A 22238-nucleotide genomic window follows, 5' to 3' on the forward strand; every position below is an offset into this window, starting at 1 on the left:
TGTGCTATGTAAACACCCTGTTAATGAAGGGTGGGCCAACCAACAGCTGTAGGCATTTGACAAAGTTCGAGGATAGCCATTCAATTCTAAAACCTAATGAAACTTTCAAGGGAGCTGTTATGAAAACCCCAAAGTATTCAACCCACAAATATTTGCAATAATACACAGTTGTTTGATTTAGTAGGGTCCTCAGACGTCTAAAATGGCCCCTGAAAGGAAAATCTTTCCCTACGTCTGCCCTGCTGGGTTGTACTTGTTGACACGAATTGCTGCAGCCCTCATTTGCAATCCCTTTTTTAAAAAAATGAATCAGATTAGGCGGGTCGTTTCCATCAAAGTTGTTGTTTGTGTTCCTGCCTCTTTGCTTCTATTGACGTGGTAATGATTCAGTTTAGCAGTGACATGATGTGATAACAGTCAAACTGATGGCCGGCATTTGCATTTCTGATCTGTGATGAGACAGGTGTGTGATGTGTTTGTGAATGAACAGCAGATGTGTTCACATTAGCATTGGAATGTGCTCAGAAGACACAGAGTGGCATTTGAAGTTTAAAGCAGTTTTTTGTTTTAGGTTGTGGAGTATTTTCTCATGTTAATTGCACATTTTAAAATAAAATGTATGCCTTAAAGAACTTAGTTTTCTTCTGTAAAGTGGTACGCACATACAGATAATCAGGCCAAATTTGAGTATTTTCCCTCCCTTCCAATCAGTCAGCAAATTACTTTATGCTAATAATTGTGTTTTGATATGTTCACATTACGGGCATGTGGGGTTATACTAAATCAGATGTGAAGAGAGAAGAGCCATCATTATTTAGATTATATTTTTTTAGCTACAGAGGAAGAAAATAAACTTTTCTTCTCCCACTTAAAAAGCTGGCTAAGCATATTTTGCTCTTGTCCTCATTAGTGGATGAGTTGGAGTTCATCCCAGCTGATTTCCCAGGACTGGCCACCAGTCACAAATAAAAACAATCATATACATTCACAATGATGGACAATTACAGTCTTCAATAACTAGCTCAGTGTCCTAGTGGTAGAGTGTCTGCTCTGAGACTGGGAGGCCGTGGGTTCAGTCCCAGGCCAGGTCATGCCAAAGACTATAAAAATGGGACCCATTTGCCTCCCTGATTGACACTCAGCATTAAAGGTTGGAATTGGGTGGTTAGATCACCACACAATTCCCGAGTGCGGCTCCTGCTGCTGCTCACCACTCCCTCAGGGGATGGGTCAAATGCGGAGAAAGAATTTTGCCCCACTTAGGTGGGTGTGATAATCAGTGGTACTTTAACATGCATGATTTTGGAATGTGGGAGGATGCTAGAGCTTCCAGAGAAAACCCACGTAGGAATGCGTGCGCCTAGATTCAATCTTATATTTAAAAAACTTTGATTAAATCAGTACATGACTCAAATCAAATGGAATTGTAAGAAGGGAAAAACATGTACTTTCCCAGTCTTCTCTGACAAGCCTTCATGCACTCCTGGAAGGATTCTCCACAGCTCAGTTGTTGCGGCCATCTTGATATCATCTACATCTCCAAAACAGGTCCTCTTAAACTTGGGAAATATATAATAAAATATATGAATAATTAAATTTCAGCTGTAGAATTGAATTATTGGTTTTACTCGGGATGTAGCTGATTTTAGCAGAGATGGCCAGCATCATGAGGAGATGTTAAACGGGAGGGGGAATCCTTAAAACATGATTTATGTTAAAGTTCATTGTTTTACATATGATGACTATGGGCAGAAATATGTGCCAACAGAAGCTGAATCTGAATAATCTAGATTTGAATTTGAATCGCTTACCTTGAACAATTGCATTGAAAAACTGAATTTAAATTACATCAAATGAATTTGTATTGCTTGAATCACTGAAATTAAAAACAATCTGAATATAAAATGTGAATTTGAAAATAAAAACTAAATTTATTATATGTTCACATTCAGTTTAAGTTTACAGATAGAAATTCAAATTATCCACTCAAATTAATTTCGTTTGACAAACATCCGGGTACTTTAGGAAGAGAAATCGATTTCAGATACGCAGATCAACTCTTCGGTAGTGATGAGCAGATGAAGCGTTTTGAACACTCGAAGCTTTCCATTCACTTAAAGGTTCTCTTGAGGCTTCATGTGCACAAAAAAAAACCCTGGTGGCCGAAATCAACACTATAATTTGAACCAATTGGTGGTTTTTTTTGCAGTCTTGCAACAGTGTTGCAACAGGAACAATCACAGAAAAAAATAATATATTTGACTTTATGTGTTACTCATGTAGTTAACCAGTTTGTCAATATGGTGTACTCTTGGTAATTAAGTCATGTTATGGAAATGAATAAATGTAAATAGCAAATAATGAGGCATTGATTGTGTTTATGAAAACTGAGGTAAGCTAATGGGGACTGTGCTTATGGACACTGAAGTGATGGGGATTGTGCTTATGACCACTGAGGTCATGGAGACGTCATTCATTTTAATTAAGAAACAATATTTTTTTTCCATCGTGCGTGGACGTCAGTTTCTCTTTTTGGATACAACATTTTGGAGAAAACCATCATCCAGCGCCTCTTTTTTTTGTTCACTACTTAGCAAAGATGTTAAACCTTCTTATAATTGTAATATATTATATTGACAGTGTCACATGTATGTCCACTGACATGCATCACAATATAGTTAATGTTATGATGTGTGTAATGAACAGGGTTGGGGGGTGGGGGTTACTTACTTAATGCATTTCAATACATTTACTAGTTATCTGTTAAAAATAAATAAAATAACATAATTCAAATAACATAATATTAAAGTAATGTAACCTAAATACTTTTGGATTACACCAATTCCAAATATGTTTAAAAATTCAAACAAACGAAAAAAATCTATATGACATATATTTGTCTGGTCTTTTCTGTCTTATGGCTGTTTAATATGCATGGTTTTGTGCACTCTGCTGCATTGCTAGATAGATGGGATGGATAGATTAACGAGACAGATAGTTAGCGTCTACTCCAACTGCACGAACACACAGCTTAGTTTTAAAATGCACCTTCTTCAAAACTATTAAGTGCATTTGACTGTTTAATAATGGGGGATTTCGTCTTTGTGCTTGGAGTTTTTCACTTTGGAGTCTGAGTCATATTAATGAATTTACTGCATTGCTTGCCACTACGATAGTCATTTGGTCCATGCTAGTAAACATAGTAACATAACATCATCACAGCGTTTCACTATAGAACGGACTATTTAAAAATAAGTTAGTTAGCATGATCAACAAGTTTGACCTTTGCATTACGAGTTATATTGTCCCCCGGTGAGAGCGTAGCATTTCGTTCCAGAGACTCAGCCAGCGACAAGCTTTTGAATCAGCCCTGGTGTAAGGAGAAGAGAGACATTGGCTACATAATGATATAGGTCGTGCGCTGTGAATTCCGGCAAAGTCGCCGATTTGATTAACTTGGTAAAAACATCAGGGAACAGAAGGTAAGGGCTGTTTTCAAACTACCGATCTCCAACTTAAGTAAATATTGTGCTCTATGAGTCCCGACTAAATGTGCAACCTCGACTGACAGGCGAACTTTGGTTGAAGTAGTAGATTCCATGGCTCTATGGGCAATAATAACTTTTAATTTGTAAAATAGCAGTCCCTAAATCGCTCCGGGTCACGTCCACTTTCATTCAAAAATAATTTATTTCCGCCGTCCGTCATAGGGCAGTCACGTGATCACGTGACGTCGGTACAAACGGTCAATTGAATGTGCAACAGATGAGAAGTCAACGCCATTTCGTTTTTGTGGCAACGGTAGACCACAAAAATAACCAAGTTCACCCAAAATTAGTGTAGCTTTAAGCCGGCAAATGCGCTTTCTTGCATGTAGATAGCGGTGTTTATCATAGTTTGGATTGGGTAAAGACGCTGGGGTCCTTATTGTCTACCTTTTAAAACAAACAATTTAACAACACGATTTAAACTCGCCCGATTTCCATAAAATCAAAGCAGCGTTGATTTTCTCACCTGTCTTACATTCTGCACCTTTCAAATGAGACCTATTTTGAAAAGGCTGATCGGCAAACATTGGAATAAATAGGCGTTTTGGCAGTTAATTTGGAGCCAACCTCAGCGTCGTAAAATTTAGGCCATTATTTTACGAGGATGAGGATATACTTATCAATGTTCATACACAGTACATATCGGGTGTATTAATTCATCATTATATAGCACTGTCTGTCAATAATAATAATAATGTGCGTCCTTCCACATCTCCATAACAGAAGCACTGCAAACTGTTGCTGCATGTAGTCTTCCTCTCCAGTCAGAGTCGCTGTTCGTTTTTGTCAGTGTAAAAACGAAAAGAAAACGCCGGGCCCTTTAACGCCTCTCACGTGGGGCGAGCTCGCGTGCTGACAGCGGAGGCAAACAAATGTCTCCTTTCTTTGCTTTCTAACTTGTCAACATCACCGCAATTCCATTCATGTTAGCATAATAATAAGCGGAGTCATAGTCAACGCGTTAGTAAGCGACATAAACGCCACTTTCCCTTTGAACGCGTCACCTGTTTGTTGGGGGACCCCGCTCTGGTAGCCACACCAAGGGAGGACAACGCGAGGATACACACTAACTGTTACTCTGTACATTTTACTGACACCTTTACCAAATCGTAACAATGACAGAAGAACTTGAGCAGATCCTCCTGCGAATGACACAGCCTGATAATGCTGTAATCCAGCAGGTAAAACATATAAATTATTGACGTCAGCAGAGCAAAAATGAGCCACTATTGTGACATAACAGTTTGATGTCAACTGGAATTTCATATTCATTTGAGGCTTGGTTGCTATGGATACATTTCTGTTAATTTTGTACGAGTTCCAGACAATGTGTTAAACTGTTTGCTCCGCTTTAGGCCACACTCCAACTGAAGCAGGTTTTCAAAGACCCAGCTATCATCCCTGCCCTTTGTACTGTCATGAGAGGCTCCCAAAATCCTCAGGTATGTGACTGCACAGTTGCTAAGTATTTATTTTTATCCGGTGGTATTGTTGTTTCTAAAGTGTCTGTATGTGTGTAGCTCTCTGAAGAGGCAGGTTTATTTTCTTTCTACATCAATAACACTGTATTGCATACAGTGTAATTAATATTTGATATGGAAAAATAAGTATGTTTTCTTCATTTATTTTTAGATCCGTCAGTCTGCTGCGGTGATGCTGCGGCTGAGAGTGAAGAAACAATGGAGAAAGATAAGCCCCCCTGACAGAGAAAGGTCAGATTCAATACTTTTGCTAAAACTTCTTGATTTGAGAGTTGCACAGTTGAATAAAAAAAAGTCACCTTTTGCCTCTATTCACACAGCCTCAAGGCGGTGGTGTTGCAGGCGTTCATGCAGGAAACAGAGTAAGCTGCTTATTACCCAAAACAGAAACTTACGTTTTATATTAAAAAGACTTATATACCACAATATGGTCCTTCTCAGAGGGACGTCGCCAGTGGGGGTGTAAGTGACCTCAGGGAACATGTTATTTGTTTCCATACTAGAATAAAATGTAATTACACAGCCACTAGTGTAGGTGGCAGTAGGGCTGAGCGATATGGCCAAAAAAGCAAATCTCGTTGTTGTTTTGTTTAGTTTTCTTTTCAGTCATTCAGGATGTTAACGATTTTTTTAAAATCAATTTTAATCTAATAAACCCAACAAACGTTTATTCAAAGATTTAATTTATTCAAAAAATATTTGTGCAAAATGTTCAGACAGCAATGTATCTGATTCTAAATCGGTTTTAACATAAACTTAACATTCTTAGTTTGTGCTTAATTGCCACAATTAAGTAGTTTTTAGCTATTGTAAACATGTCTTATAAATCACCCATCCAGCATTCTGCCACTTATGGAAAATGACAACTAAAAATAACATCTGGATGTAACAGAACATAAGAACAACAGCTTTTAATAATCCAGAAGACAAAGTTCGATTCACGATTTAGCAAATTTTCAACGATTCTATTTTCGAAATGACGAATTAATTAGATGTATTGCCCAGCCCTAGGTGGCAGTGGCGCTATCATTGCCAGAGCATACGCACGGAGTATTAGCTCCTCTGCAGAGTTGTACTTAAAACTATTTTATATACACATTTTACTATTTATGGTCGCGGCAAGGGAGGGGGGGGGTTGTATTTTTTTATTTCTGGGTGGGATTGTAACAAAAATAATTGAGAAGTACTGGTGTAAACTGTAAAGGCATATTTTCTTTGTTTTAGTATCAAAACTTTGGGGAACATTGAGTGCCCAGGTTTAAACATACTGTACAAAAATTAACTGCAGCCCTCCCAAATGTCCAGGGAAAAGAAAACCATGTGCTTTGACATAGATGTGACCCGGATTTAAAAAAAAAAAAAAAAAACACTTCAATCTCACTGGCATAAACATAAATTATGGGTTTCCTTCACTCAGTAAATTTCACATGAATATGAGTAACTCATGTCATAGGTAAACAAAATGTAATAGGCTTCATGTTGTAAAAACAAAAGATTTATCAACATTCCAAAAACATATATCAATGGATATAGATGGATTGATTTCACAAAGGTTCAGATTTAATTTAGCCTATGAAAAGAGAGTGGTTTACTTTTTACTCATCTTGTGTGAAATGTGAAATTATTGAATGTTATTAGGCGATGGAGTTATGTCAAATGTGTGGGGTCACCCTTATTGTACATAAAACATTGAGCAGACTTGATTAGGTCAACATTGGCACTTGGGTCAACATCATTTGGAGTGAGTTTGACTTGTTGCCTGTTTGTGTTGCAGACACCAAGTGCAGCACTCGCTCTCACAGTTGTGCGCCATGATGGTCAAGCATGAGACCCCCGACAGCTGGCCTGCCTTGCTGCAGCTCCTCAATCAATCCACCAAGAGCGCTAACCCACATGATAGACAGGTTTGCCACCAAAAGTCACAAACAAACGCTTCTAATGACCATTAACCGTTCTCTCAAGACCGCTATTTACACTTCCACTTTAAGGTTGGACTGCTGCTTCTGAACAAGGTGATCGAGTCGAACCCGGAGCCTTTCCAGCCTCACTACTGCCAGCTTTTGCAGCTCTTTAGCACCGTCTTACAGGACCACAACAACCCAACGGCCTTGTACTACTGCATCCTCAGCCTCACCGCCATGACTGTGTACACCGGCACCCAACATTTGGTGAGACCAATTGGTTCTTTTTTCTTCTCTGCCCTGCCTGCAATTGAGTTGGATTTTTTAGTATTGCCCAGCCTGTGCCGCCAGGGCTCATATTGTTGACATCGCATGGAATGCTTACATCTCCGAAACCTTCATTTTACAGAAAACAAAAAAACAATTCTGTATGCTCGAGCATAAAAAATGTATAAATACTTTTTGGACAATGAAGGACAAAGTATTAGAAAACGTATTTATATGTTTTTGTGTTTGAATAAGTTAAATACAACAAACATGAAATAAAAGACTTTTTAAAAAGAGCATATGCATGTAATAAAAATTTAGTTTAGCATTTGTAACTTTCAATTTAGCAGCATATGATTAATGAACTAGAAAAATTCCCGCGGAAATTTTGAATTGGGACTGCTGACTCTTTGGTAATGATCTGAACAGTTTAAAATTTAAACCACTGGAATCGCTCAAGAAATGTGGAAGTTAACCATAATGAACATCAACTAAAAGTATCTCACTGTCCCTGAAAATGTATTTCAAAAAATGTAAATGAGCTGAACAGTTTAAAATTTAAATGACTGGAATCGGTCAAGAAATGTGGAAGTTAACCATAATCTAAAAATATGTCACTGTCACTTTAAGAGCGCACACACACATTTTTGACTTGGAGCCATCACGCGCCCCCCACATTCCATTGAGATTGCATGAGAGAAGCACCCCTTCAACAAAAGCCTCTCACGACTTAACGGTTGAAGATACAGATTCAAGAAATAACTCGTTAGAACGGCAAGGGTTTGGGGAACACGAGCATGTTCTCATTTTCTTAATCGGATAAAAAATGACCAAATGAGAGCAGGTTGAAAACTTATGATTTATCAGAAATGGAGAGAGGAAGGCGCCTGAAATTAACATGTAAAAGACAGGCGAATTAGTCCGACTTCTCTTGCTTAAGGTGAAAATAAAGGTACTAAATGACACCTTAGCCAAATAAAAGTTAGTTTGTCTGAAAGAAGACACTCGTGACTACAAAATGTGAGAATTTGATGTCTAGTGAGCAAAGATTGTGGCCATGGTGACGAGTTGAAGTGACGTCACGCACCCACATTGCATTGAGATTGAATGAGAGACACACACCTCAAAGAAGAGCCTCCCACGACTTAACTCTTCAAGATACAGATTCAAGAAATGGCTCGTTAGAACGGCAAGGGTTTGGGGAACACGAGCATGTTCTGTCATGAAAAATTCCTACAAAATGAGCTAAAATTTGTATCGGTCGGATAACGTATGCGTGCACAGCGTGTCTTGGAAAAAGGTGCTTGATGTGTGATTTTTTCTTTCCATTTCCCATTCATTTCTATGGCACTTTTTGGGGTATTGCGTCGCCATGGTAAGTGGGAATTCCTAGAAAAATAATGCCGCACCGAGTCCGATCGAGCCGCATCGTTTGATACCTCATTTGTCCCGGTGCGATCTACGGTACGGGCCGCATTTAAGCGGAAAAATCGGTGGAAGATGATATAATAATAATTTACGCAACAATAAACCCCTTTCTGTAGGATAGTAATATGTGCTGCTTGCTACGCAAAGCAGTCCCATAATAATTTACGCAACAATAAACCCCTTGTTCTAGGAATAGTAATATGTGCTGCTTGCTTGCTACGCTCAGCAGTCCCATAATAAACCCATTTTTGTAGGATAGTAATATGTGCTGCTTGCTTGCTACGCTCAGCAGTCCCATAATAATAATAAACCCTTTTTTCTAGGAATAGTAATATGTGCTGCTTGCTTGCTACGCTCAGCAGTCCCATAATAATAAGCCCATTTTTGTAGGATAGTAATATGTGCTGCTTGCTACGCTCAGCAGTCCCATAATAAACCCCTTTCTGTAGGATAGTAATATGTGCTGCTTGCTTCGCAAGCAGTCCCATAATAACTACAAAATAAAGAATATTGACATTATTAAAACAAAATGTGCATTTATATTACAGGAACATGCAGCATGAACTTGTACATGTATATATGTAACGCCACCATATCCTTTTTTGATCCGTCATAATCATTATTTGACACCTTTTAGAACCAGATGCGCGCCATTGTCCCAAGTCTGATTGTTGCCATCAAACACCTTATTAAAGCAGATGAGGTAAATGTATTCTAATATCCCTGTGCTTTTCAAATTTATTTGTATTTTTAAAGTGACTCAACTATATTTAACATGCCTATTTGTTCAATCAGAGCCAAGCTAGTGAGGCAATGGAGGTGTTCAATGAGCTAATGGAGAGTGAGGTGTCCATCATTGTGCCTTTCGTTGAAGACATGGTTCGCTTCTTCTTGGAGGTGGGGAGCTACATGTCATCTGTAATTACAAGCATTTGTTAACTTTATCTTAAAATGTTCTGACGTGCATGTGTTGTTGGCGCTAGGTGGGCAGTGACATCACGCTGACTGACTCACTGCGTGTCAAAGCTCTCTCTTGCGTTGCCTTTCTTATCAAGTTAAAGAGCAAGGTATGGTCATACATCAACAAGACTTAAAGGGGAAGTCAACGTGAAGCTTTTCTTGACAATAATCTGTTATATAAGACTTCACTAGTCGAAACATGACATTCTGATTAACAATACAGTACATTTGTGGAATATTGCTAGTGGCAAGATGGCCGCCCCCTGAAATGGATAAAACTGACTGGATTTTGCTGTTTTACGCAATATTAATCAGAATACCATATTATATTTTGTACTTTTTTACTTTTAGAATTTTTTACCTTGTATTTCCTGCTTTAATGCTGTAGATGGTGCTGAAGCAGAAGCTGCTACTCCCCATACTGCAGGCCATCTTCCCTATTTTAACCGCAGAACCGCCACCTGGTGAGCACGACCCTGAGGATGATGAAGATGACGACGGAGATGGCACAGACAACGACAATCCTAAACATTGTGCTGCTCAGGTTTGTAAAAGTCTCTGTGCTGCAATTTATAGTGTGGAGGAGTCTGTTGATTCAAGTAAAAGCCTTATGAAGAATTGTACTTGGTAATACACAGGTTATTGACACCATGGCGCTCCATATGCCCCCGGAGAAACTCTTTAATCAACTGGTAAGTAATCCCTTTTTCCCCTAATTCTTTCTACGCAACAATTATCGTGTCCTCACTTTTCAAGAATTCGTTCTCACAGCAGCAACGTTACCCGAATTCATCAGAACAGGTTGTAGCCAATCACTAACCTATGTTGGCACAGTAAGAAAATCAGATTAACAGTAAATATTAATTGGAAAAACATTTCTAGAGCACAAATTGTTGCGCAAAGATAACATGGAGGAAAAGACTGAGTCAGAAATAGTTTAAAAAATGGGCATGTGATGTCTATCATTTGAAAATGGATCTCTTCGAGCCTAACTCAAGATTTTTGTGAAAAAAATTCCTAACAAATTCCCATTTACTTTTATTTAAAGGTAATTTTAACACAAACCTACAAAATAAAACCTATATGATACATATTCATTTGTCTAGCAAAGCCTATTTTAAATGCAGAATCTTCAAGATTATGTATTTAGTATTAATAGTTTTTTTTTTTTTACGTTTTTAGTATGTCTGCATTCAGTTTCATCCCCAAAATGTAAAAATTTACATAAGTGTTTTTTACATACCAGTATACAGTAATTATCGTGTATAGGTAACCTGATTATTATGCAATTCAAACAATATACTTTAAATAAATACTCTCATTATTATTAATTTATAAAATGTATCAATACTAAATACATAAACCTGAGGATTATGCATTTCAAATAAATAGGCTTTATTAGACTAATGAATCATGTGTATCATATAAGGTTTATTTGGTAGGCTTGTGTTAAAAGTACCTAAAAAAAGTAAATTGGAATTTGCCATGTAAAAAAAATAGATAAATCTTAAATTAGGCTTGAAATATTTCAGAGTGTAGTGACACCAGACATCCCAGGATTTTTTGCTGAATTGCAACAATTTTGTAAAGAGGAATGGTCCAAAATTCATCCAAATGATTGTGCATGTGTGATCTGCAACTACAGGAAACATTTTGTTGCGGTTGAATGACAATATTTGCCCGTGGTGCAATAATTTGCATAAACCGCGCCCATATTTCCCTGAAAAGGGGTATTCCGTTTGACATACGTCAGCCATTGTGCGGAGGTTTAAAGTTGTAGAGACGAAGACAAAAAAACAGTTGTCATAGATGGCCCAAAACGTTAATAATTTTCTCAGTCTTTATCCTATTTATCGTACAGCTTGCTGAACACAACCGGTGAACATAAGGCTGTGCAATTAATCGAAATTCAATTACAATTTCAATTATTACACTCCACTCCACAATTGCAATATGAGCATAATCATAAAAAAATGAATAAATAAAAGATTATTAACTCATTTGCTCCCAAAAACATATGCATACATTCTATTTTAAATATTACCATGCTCCTAAAGATGTATTTATTTTAACTTTTTATGTTGTTGTTTTTCTTGCTAGAACATACAGAAGGCTTTGATGCAGCCTCTGAACTGCAGAGAATGCTTGAAGCAATGGTTTTATTACAAAAACGGCCAACAGGTGACGGCCAACAGGTGGTAGCAGAGTACAAGAGCTCAACCAGGGCCATGTTGCAAAAAGCTCTTTCCCCCACTGTTTAAAACAGATTTTTAATAATAATTGCTGCAAAACGGAAACAGATAGAAATATACTTTTTTTCCTGATGAAAATTCCTGATTAAGTGCTAGATTCCATGTTTTTTATAGCAATAGAACACAATATTTTGTGGGCCTTGCAAAATCCAAAATACAAATTTTAACTTTAAATTTATATACTGTATTTGCACTTTTTAAACATTTTAAAATAACTAATTTAATAAATCTTCATTGGTCCAAAAGGAACTTGCAAAATTATAGTGTTTCAAAGAAATTTGTTTTAATATTTTTTAAAACATTTTTTGGTTTTGTACCAAAAAAAAGTAATCTTCCTAATTGTGATTTCAATTATTACCAAATTAATCGTGATTAATATTTTCTTCATAATGGAAAGGAAGCAAAGGAAGGCACCTTGGTGGTCCAATACCGACAGAAGCTGGCTCTAGGGATGAGCAGCTACCTGAAATACATTTCATTTGGATTTCTGACTCTTAAATTTTGTGCTATAGATGCCGCTGACTCAGGCCTGTCTGACCAGTGATAACCCCTATCAGAGGAAGGGGGGCCTCATGTGTCTTGCTGTGCTGGCTGAAGGATGTGCAGATCATATACGCACCAAGTATGCGTACTTGTTGAATCTGACATTGTTTTTTTTCTCACGGATGATGGATGAATCATGACCTGTGTTTATATCAATACAGGATGCTGTCCTCGGTGCTGCAGACGGTCTGCCAGAGTCTGTCGGATGTTAATCAGGTGGTGCGCAGTGCTGCTCTCTTTGCACTGGGACAGTTCTCAGAACATTTACAGGTGACCCTTTATACCATGCTGTTTTATTCTACTCTACTGTGTATTTGTGTTGAAACATAAGTGAGTATGTGTGTATGCCTCCATTCCATAGCCTGAAGTGAGTAAACATTGTGAGGAATTGATGCCGTTGCTGCTCGGCTACCTTTCGTCCTTGAACCAGGCCAAGGTGGGCCATGTCACTAAGGCCTTTTATGCGCTGGAGAATTTCATGGAGAACTTGGGTAAGCTATGAAATAACGGTGGGTGAGATACCTTATCACTCCAAAAATCGTTGTTCGACATTTTAGATATTGTTCTGGTAACAATTTGAGGAAGATTTTTTTCCCACCGGGATTAGTTTAGTGTAAAATAATTTGACTTTTTTTTAATACAATAAAAGCACTGAGTGAGGGGGAAACAAGCGAGTGCCCTTTGAGATGTATGTTTTATTCATGACCACGCTTGTAACGCAGAACATTCATATGTCAAATCGTCCTTTACCATTGAAATGAATGGAAATGACGATAATCTGTTCAAGCCTCCCCCAAAAACAAAAATGTTTGTCATGTGTTTTTGAAAATGGCACTCAAGGATACTGTTTTTTCTAAAAATAATATGTACATCTAACAACTGAATGCAGCACCTTGTGGTTTTGACAGGATGGCAAGTGTCGCAGCTCTGTGGGATGTGGGTGTTTCTGCATCATAGTGCTTCTGCATGATAGTGTTACACAAAGCATAGTCCAGCCATTGATTGAAAGATATCTATGGGCAGAGGGATATGTTGAGGGGGTAATTATGTAAATTTGCCCCACTGTTTTGTAACAGTAGGGTGGAAGTGCAGCATATATTCTCCCTGCTAGAAATAGGCAAATAAAATATGTATTTGTCTGTTAATGATATGTTGTATGCACCCTCACTTGTCTAAACACAATACCCTGTTTATTATTATATTTGTGGAATCTGAATTAATCAGCAAAAGTAACCTGTTTTTATCCATCTGCGGGGGCGACCATTTTGCCACTTACTGTTGGCTAAAAATGGCATCACAGTGCCTAAGGGCTCAGGTACCAACCAATTATCGCTCACCTGCTGTCTGGGTTTGGTCAGGTGACGTTTGCAAGCTTATGCTGCATTTGAGGAACTGGGAGATCTGAGTTGCAAACTTAGAACAAAAAAATGGACCACGACATCACTGACCGGCTTCAATGTGACGTCGCTCGACAATGGCGACCCCCATGGAGATGCAATCCGTGAATGGCAGAACATAATTTACAAGATTATAAACATATATTTATCTTAGTTTATTTTTAAACGCTTTGAGGTCAGAACTGAGACAATCTAAGTGGGATAAGTCCGACTTCCCACCTTCCTCAAATGCTACATAAGCCCTTGGGCCCTGTGATACAATTTTCAGTCGACATCTGAGAAAATCCACTAAAATGGATAAATCCGGGTGGATTCAATTCATATTCCACAAATGCAATATTGAATAGTTTATCTGAGCTCATACAACACAGAAAATAACACATCACTTTGAACAACTCAATTAACCGAAAAGGGTATAGGCTGAAGCACCAGGTTTATTATTGCTTGTCCTTTACAGTCCCATATTAATCAAGACTGGTGGAACCTCATAAAACAAATAAATATTATTTTTTTTTACTTGACTTCCTCTTTAATTTTTCACCCTCCATATGAGTAAAGACCGATTGTCATATATAAAATGCATAGTATTTTATTTAGCATTTAATAAAATTATTTTATTTATTCAACAAAGGCAATTCTAAACAGTTGATTATTTGCAATCCTGACCTGGCAGTAGACAGCAGAGTAAAGCAAGGGCAAAAATAAAAACAAATATAAGTACATGGACAACCAGCTATGTGATCTAGTTAAATATCAAGGTGAAATTCAGACTAAAATAGGAGTAGTGATTATGTGCTGTAATACCCACTAACTTTTTAAAAGATAAGGTTAAATGAGGTGAATAATTTTTTTGGTTGATTTTTGTGTTTCAGGAGCAGATATTGAGCCCTACCTTCCCACCTTGATGGACACCATGTTGTCTGCCCTCAACACCACCGACAGCCTGAAAATCAAAGAGCTCACTGTGTCTGCCATCGGCGCCATTGGTGAGCCAATGCTTTTTAACACCCTCTCACACCAAACTTATATGCAATATGAGGCAGAAACATTATTATTTTATACATGGTCCATGTGTAAAATAACAAGGTATTAATGGCTTAAAGTTGTGTTCCTATAATCTAAACGGTTAAGTTTGACATTTTGACTTGGATGTTTTTCTTTTTTAATGGGCAAAAAAGTGTTTTATAAAAAAATAAAGTAATACAAAAGTTCTATTTATCTTTTATTTTTAATAATAATAATAATAATGAAAACACCTCAAAATGTAATTTAAGGCACATTCCCATTCTTTAAACATGGAGAGTGAATCATAAAGTAGCCATGGTCCAAAATATTGAAAAATAATTCAAGTTAGCCAGTTAACCAGTTGTCAAACTCATTTACAGCTATCAGACAGACATTCGTTGGTAATGCTAACAGCTAGCCGCTAGCCGCTAGCCACTTACGTCGGAGAATTCTGCCGTATCATACAATGACGGCGCAATTAATTAGCGGTTTCTTTGCGTCCTAAATTAGCAATTGAACATAAGTTCGGGATAGCGTTGTGTTGATGTTGGTCGCAACTACAATGTCAATCAACTACGACGATAAAGAAATCCTAAACATCTAAAAGGGAAGTCAAGCTAGCCATCACCACACGACGTGGGCCAATTTCAAAGTAAAAGTCTACTAAGGCTATTTGCATTGCCGTCACTGTATTACTGTATTGGCCAACTTTATTTTGAAGTTAGGCTTAGCGTATTACGTTGAGTATGTTTTAGCTTCCTTGACATGTCAGAATGGTATCGATTGTGAATGCGCCCCCCCCCCCCCCCCACACACACACACACAATCACACCAACCAATCCGCTGATTGTGCGTGATCCGAACCGACCACGGATACCACTAATTATAATATGATCACATTTTGTTCTGTGGGCTGTAAAATGTTGATATCCCCAGCTGCTCATTTGATATTTCACGCCTCATCTCATTAGCCAGTGCTGCCAAGGAGCTGCTGGTTCCTTACTTCCCCCCGGTTATTGAAAGCCTGAAGGGATTTTTGACGGCCACCTCGGAGGAAATGAGGTCCCTGCAAACTCAGTCTTTAGGTAAACTCATGCTAAAACGAGGGGCCTTCCTCCAAATTTTTGGAAAACTTGTTAGCTAGCAGCTTTCTGTTCTAGACACGCTCTCTGTGCTGGCTCGAACCATCGGCAAAGAGGTCTTCAGTCCTCTTGCTGCCGAATGCGTTCAACTGGGTCTGAAACTCACCGACTCCATAGATGACCCTGATTTAAGACGCTGCACGTACGTTAATCCTGTTTTTTTTGGCCTCTCACTGGATCAGTCACAAAGGAACGTTGAAGGTAACACACATCTTCTCTCCATCAGGTACAGCCTGTACTCATCTGTGTCCACAGTCAGCCCGGAATGCTTGATTCCTCACCTTACTCCCATTACAACAGTCATGCTACTTGCCCTCAAGTCTAATGAAGGCATCAAGGTATGAAGTATCGCAATGTTATCTATGCTGCACTACAGATGGTCTGGAATGTGACATGGGGATGATTTCCCACCTCATAGGCGCACCTCGAAGAGGACAAGACATTTGTCCTGCTGGATGACGATGAAGACGACGACAAGGAAGACGCAAAGGATTCGGATGAATGTCTGGACGATGAGTCTGAGACGGATATCCTCGATGCTGCAGCGTACAAACTTAATTTCTTCATTGTGCATAATAAATGAATGTTACGCTTATTATTTATCTCTGGTGTTAGATTTAGTGTGGAGAACGCCTACATTGATGAGAAGGAGGATGCCTGTGATGCACTGGGAGAGATTGCCTACAACACTGGGTATGCACTTTTGTTGCCATGGATTTAGCTATTAATGGCTTTATTTTTTTGTTATTTTGTTATGTAAGATGTACACTGTGTCCAAGTGTCATTTCCTATAGTGTTAATTTAGTCAACAAAAATTAAACAAAATTATTTTTGTCAACACATTTTTCACTGGACTAAAACTAGACTAGACTAAAACCCTCATTAATAAACAATAACTGTGACTAAATAAATCATTATGCGTTTTTGTCGACTAATGAAGACAAAAATGTACTTCACTTAAAAACTGGACTAAAATCTATGGACATTTTAGTTCATGAACAAAAACGAGACCAGAATTATATGATTTTGTAAAATCTCTGCTAATCGGTCACTGTGACAGTGACATCCCCCCTTTCAAATCTGCAACTAGCGAGGGCAACATGTACAGTACAACAAACACATAGGACAGACAGGAGGTTAAAAAAGTTTTTTTTTTAAAAAAAGTACATTATTAAAAAAAAAAAAGAAGTAAATTGTAGTTATAACGTAACATTTATCCAACGGCTATAACTTTCCAACAATAATGTTAATCCGATCGCTAACTAATACTGGCTAATTACTAGCTCATAGCATGGAGCCATAGTAGCCACTTGTTTATATACTGTAATTGTGTGTCAAGTTGTTTTTTTATCAAAAAGATAAGAGAACATTTTATGTGAAATAGTTTTAGACACAAAATGTTCAACATAATCTGCTTGGAAAAAATATAGGGGTTAAATGATTGTCCTGACTAAAACTGGACTAAAACGTTGACAGTTTTTGTTGACTAAAACTAGACAAATAAAATTGTTTTCTTAGACTAGAATAAAGACTAAAATATTAGCTTTATAATTGACTAAAAAATTAACTAAATAAAAACAGAATGAGGTTGACTCACTATGGTAAAAACTAACAAGCGTGATTGAAACTGGACTAAAAATGAGACAAAATTAAAATATGGCCGATAAAATTAAGATAATTTTCCTCAATGTTGTCCCATGTAATATCTGCAGAAAATTGAGTGTACTCAATTTTTACTCTACCTGTTTCCTAATGACCTGGCCAAGTTTGTTTTTGGTCTATTTTTTTTTAAAATATATGTTTCATATTATATATATATATATATATATATATATATATAAATTTCGCTTCTTTTTTTTTTTTTTTTTTTAACAGTGCTGTTTTCCAGCCCTTCTTGGAGTCCAGCTTCCAGCAGGTTTTTGAGATGAGAGATGTAAGTTCCTCTGTCTGCTCTTCTGTCAAACTGTACCTTATCCGTCACTATTTTATCTTTGATTTATTTTTGTGTGTCCTCCTTGTCCAGTATCCCCACGAGGATGTTCGCCGGGCAGCGTACGGCGCAATGGGCCAATTCTGTCAGGCACAGCACAAGGTTTGGAACGAGAATCCCACCGACTTTAATCACCAAGGTACTATACATAATCACATGAAAATAAGTAATTATATGCTTATATGCTTTTTGAGTGAGCACAGAGAACTGTCCATTAAACAAAATTCCTTGCGTTCTCTCCCCCTTGGCAGCCTTACTGAAGATGCTGGATGTGGTTATTCCCAGTTTTCTGGAGACTGTGCGCACCGAGCCAGAGCGCCAAGTTGTGATGGGCATCCTGGAAACTATGAACAGTGTCATAAAGTCGTGCAAGGAGGAGGTTTTCAAAAACCCCACTCGCCTCAAGGAGATCAGCAGTGTCATCCGGGATGTTTTGAAGAAGAAGGTGAGGACGAGACGATGACTGATGGACATAATTGTGTTACAAAATGTTGAAGCTAAAGTTTTGTTTTTTTTTGCTTGCAGACTGCATGTCAGGACAGCGATGAAGCTGATGATGATGACCAAGAGGTTGGCTCTCAAATACTGATATCATAGACTGTTCATATTCCTAACATTAGGTACACCTACATAATCCTATTAATGAGATATATCATACAGCATCCGCCCTACCAAACGTAATAGTGCTCGGTCAATTGCGCTATGTGTTACTATTGTGGTGTAGAAGTGAGTGCACTGTGTTATAGGCGGTGTAGCCCATTTCTAAACATGGCATTCTGATTAATATTACATTTGTGGAATATGAGTTATGAAGCAAAATTCTGCCATTTTTATCCATCTCAGGGGGTGGCCATTTTGCTACTTGCTGTCAACTGAGGATGACATCACTGTTGCTCAGGCAACAACGAATCACAGCTCACGTGTTTTCTGAAGCTGAGCTGTGATTCGTTGTTACCAGAGACCTGAGCAACTGTGATGTCATTTTCACTTAACAGCAAGTGGCAAAATGGCCGCCTTCTGATACTGATAAAAACGGCTGGATTTTGCTCCTTAATTCATATTCAACTAACACAATATTAACCAGAATACTGGTACAATATTCAGATGAGTGGGGCTAGTGGATCATCACAATTAATAGCTCCTGCTGCTTAGACGCCATGTTTGGGTCTGTGTCGCGGCTTGTTTCAGGCGGAATACGATGCCATGCTCCAAGAGTTTGCAGGTGAAGGGATCCCCCTCCTGGCTGCCTCCGTACCTGCGGACACCTGCGCACCTTTCCTCAATGACCTGCTGCCTCTCATCTTGAGCAAAACTGTGAGTTAAAGGTCACACAAGAAGTGCACCACATAACAGTTCATCTGTGTTTTGCTCATCGATGACTTCATTTGAGGCGCAACTTTCTCATTTTGAGTAGCAATTTTTTGCAGGTTAATCAAAAGAAATTAAGCAAGTGTTTTATCAAACAAAAATATGACACTTAACGGGGGAGTGGAATGCAGGGTAAATATTTAAGTATTTGAGTGTCCCAATGAAAATTGAACACTCGACTACACTATATTTTTGTTTGGGCAAAGAGAAATTACGAATACAAAAAAGAAAACATTTCCTGCAGGAACCCTGACATGTTTACTCAAATGATTAGTTTGTTTCAGCAATCATTAGCGATTTTTCTTTTGGGGGGTCATGCTATAAATTAGGGCGCACCCAATTACTAAAATACTCATGGTTGAAGCTCTAGAAAAGTATCTTTGAATTAGTGCTGTCAAAGTTAAAGCGTTAACTGATTAATTAATCACAAAAAAATATTGCATTAACATAACATTAAATGTCAAAAGAATGAACACATAACCAGTGCTTTTCAAATTTGGCGGGGGGAAAATTTGATAAAAAGGCTTTTTTTCATTAAGCGATTAATCAAAATTCTAAAATGTGATTAATTTGATTAAAAATTTAATCGTTTGACAGCTCTACTTTTAATATACTCACATTGTAACTTAATGTAGACCGGTACTAAATAGACCTGACAAATTTTCAGAATATATTTGTACCAAATGGAAGTCTCTTCAAAAGAGTCATTTGTCTTTTAGATTAAATAACATCGCCAAAATAAAGCAGAGCCAATCATTGCGAACTCAACGCAGTCCTGGGTCAAAATTATTACAATCTATGGTTAAAAAGTTCACTGAAAATCACGTGCTACACAGGCATTTTTTAATAAAAATTTAAAGACCGCATTTGCTGAAATGGCTTTGTAATAGATATTAAGGTATTAATTAATGTATTGCTTTTGTTATGTAAATATGTAATTTTAACTTAACTCATTCAGGGTTTAACAATCTTCTTCGCTCCCAGCTGTTTTACTAGATTTTGACTGATTTTGCCAGGCTCACAGAATATTGTGTTCTATTGCTATAAAAACATGGAACCTAGAAAAATTAGAGTCTCTTCTTTTATCAGGAAAAAAAAAGAAGTATTTTTGTATATGTTTGCGTTTTGCAGCAATTAGCATTAGAATACAGTTAAGTTTCATCATTATTCACAAACCTGTTAAAAACAATGGGGAAAAGAGCTTGTTGCAACATGGCCCTGGCTGATCTCTTATACCCTATTTTTTTGTAATAAATACCATTGCTTTAAAAGACCTCTTCAGGTCAGAAGCTGCATTAACGCCTTCTGTATACTCTAGCATTAAAAAAAAAACATATAAATACGTTTTTGGGAGTGAAGGACAATGAGTTAGTAGTGTTTTAGTGAAATTATTGTTATTATGCATTTTATTCTTATTTTTAGGGTGATATTTATGATCTGTCTCGAGACTGCAGATGAAAAATAATACAGGCATTATGGCCAATTCTGGCATTCTGAAATGTTTATTGATATGTACTGTCCCTGATACAAATAAATAGTTAGAGGTTTTTTTTTCAAACGTTTTAAATAGGTCTTTAAAAGTCTCAAATTGAACTTGAAGAAACCTGTAGGAACCCTGACATGTACATTTTCTGTTGTCCTTACAATATCTACTTATGCTCTAAAGAAACCATCATGCACCGAGGCAGAAAAGTCCTTTTCCCTGGGCACCATTGGAGAAATTCTGGAGGCCCTGATCACCTCGTCCGGAGGTCGGGAACTGGCAGGCCAACTGTCCGGTCGTCTCCTCCCAGTCTTGGTCGCCGGAGTGAAAGAGAGTGACGCAGAAGTCCGCAACAACAGCGTATTTGGACTGGGATGTCTCGCCCAGGCTGCTGGGCCCCATGTAGCCTCGTATCCTTTTTCATTTACACAGACATGATTGAGTTAAAAGTTACGCCTCCGTAGGTTCTTTAACAAAGTCTGCCTCAGAGAGTATCCCACCATGCTGTCTGTGTTTTCGAACTTGCTGGCCAAAGAGGCTGACCTCAGGGTGATTGACAACTTGTGTGCGGCCCTCTGCAGGATGATCTTAAGCAACATGGACGCCGTCCCATTGGAGCAGGTGATTTTTTTTTTACGTCTCAAGCAAACAAGGTGCAGTTTGGGGAAAACAATCACTGTGTCTTCTCTGGCAGGTTGTCCCAGTTCTGGTTGCTCGTCTTCCTCTCAAAGAGGACCTGGAGGAGAATAAGACAGTGTTTAGCTGCCTGGCCATGCTCTACTCGCACAATCCTGCTCTGGTAGAGCACATTCTCCTTTCAAACTTGAACGGGTTCATTTCCACTATGTCCTTTTTAATTAGCACCTTCTGGAGAGCTATTAGTTGACCATTATGCTTAATATTGTAGTGAAAAAATCGATCTTTTGACGTCTATAGCCATCACTGGCAGCTAGGGATGTTTGATCCCACTTTTTCTTAGACCGATACCAATACTCAAATCTTCTGTGCAGTAATTTCTGGACTACAAGGCGCACATGACTAAGCCCTGCTAGCTAAATTTGGGGAATACTCGAGTTTGTTACACATATAAGCCGCACCTGACTGTAAGCCGCAGGTGTTTTAATGTTACAGCACCGGGTTCCCGCTACTTTCTTTTCCATAATGAGGGTGCAAATTGTCTTGCTCTCGTTCGGTCTCTCCTACTGTATTTGGGCTCACTTGGTTTGTTTTGCTCTGCCTGACGCTCTTGCGCTTCCCTTATAGTGCGCCCCATTGTGAACTGCTGGATAAGCCACACCTTTGTATTAGCCGCAGGGTCGAAAGCAAGTGAAAAAAGTAGTCCAGAAATTTACTGTACTTACCGATACCAATGCAGATACAATTACTACTTATGATACATAAAATTTCTCCCCAAAAAACAATGACACATAATTAAAAAAAATACTTATATATCCCAATTAAAGCCAATTTCTG

General features: G+C 38.1%; 1 protein-coding gene across 2 annotated transcripts in view; it reads left to right on the forward strand.

The window, feature by feature from the left end:
* Window positions 1–3330: 3330 nt before the first annotated feature.
* Window positions 3331–22238, forward strand: part of ipo4 (importin 4) — a 20204-nt gene continuing 1296 nt past the window's right edge. The window contains exons 1-28 of one of the 2 annotated variants that reach the window (XM_077554885.1): window positions 3331–3482; window positions 4904–4990; window positions 5181–5260; window positions 5350–5391; window positions 6804–6933; window positions 7018–7197; window positions 9263–9328; window positions 9421–9522; window positions 9609–9692; window positions 9974–10129; window positions 10224–10277; window positions 12350–12459; window positions 12542–12650; window positions 12742–12871; window positions 14650–14763; window positions 15754–15867; window positions 15943–16066; window positions 16151–16262; window positions 16343–16470; window positions 16540–16617; window positions 17800–17857; window positions 17948–18053; window positions 18166–18359; window positions 18440–18484; window positions 19103–19228; window positions 20949–21175; window positions 21254–21386; window positions 21460–21564. In XM_077554885.1, the coding sequence (XP_077411011.1) occupies window positions 4967–4990; window positions 5181–5260; window positions 5350–5391; window positions 6804–6933; window positions 7018–7197; window positions 9263–9328; window positions 9421–9522; window positions 9609–9692; window positions 9974–10129; window positions 10224–10277; window positions 12350–12459; window positions 12542–12650; window positions 12742–12871; window positions 14650–14763; window positions 15754–15867; window positions 15943–16066; window positions 16151–16262; window positions 16343–16470; window positions 16540–16617; window positions 17800–17857; window positions 17948–18053; window positions 18166–18359; window positions 18440–18484; window positions 19103–19228; window positions 20949–21175; window positions 21254–21386; window positions 21460–21564 (2931 nt within the window). In that variant the 5' untranslated portion in view covers window positions 3331–3482; window positions 4904–4966. Of the gene's footprint in view, window positions 3483–3746; window positions 4730–4903; window positions 4991–5180; window positions 5261–5349; window positions 5392–6803; window positions 6934–7017; window positions 7198–9262; window positions 9329–9420; window positions 9523–9608; window positions 9693–9973; window positions 10130–10223; window positions 10278–12349; window positions 12460–12541; window positions 12651–12741; window positions 12872–14649; window positions 14764–15753; window positions 15868–15942; window positions 16067–16150; window positions 16263–16342; window positions 16471–16539; window positions 16618–17799; window positions 17858–17947; window positions 18054–18165; window positions 18360–18439; window positions 18485–19102; window positions 19229–20948; window positions 21176–21253; window positions 21387–21459; window positions 21565–22238 lie in introns of those variants that run through there. The other variant, XM_077554884.1, reaches the window with a different exon arrangement.

Source organism: Vanacampus margaritifer, chromosome 20 (genome assembly GCF_051991255.1).
Source record: "Vanacampus margaritifer isolate UIUO_Vmar chromosome 20, RoL_Vmar_1.0, whole genome shotgun sequence".
Taxonomy (NCBI): Eukaryota; Metazoa; Chordata; class Actinopteri; order Syngnathiformes; family Syngnathidae; genus Vanacampus; species Vanacampus margaritifer.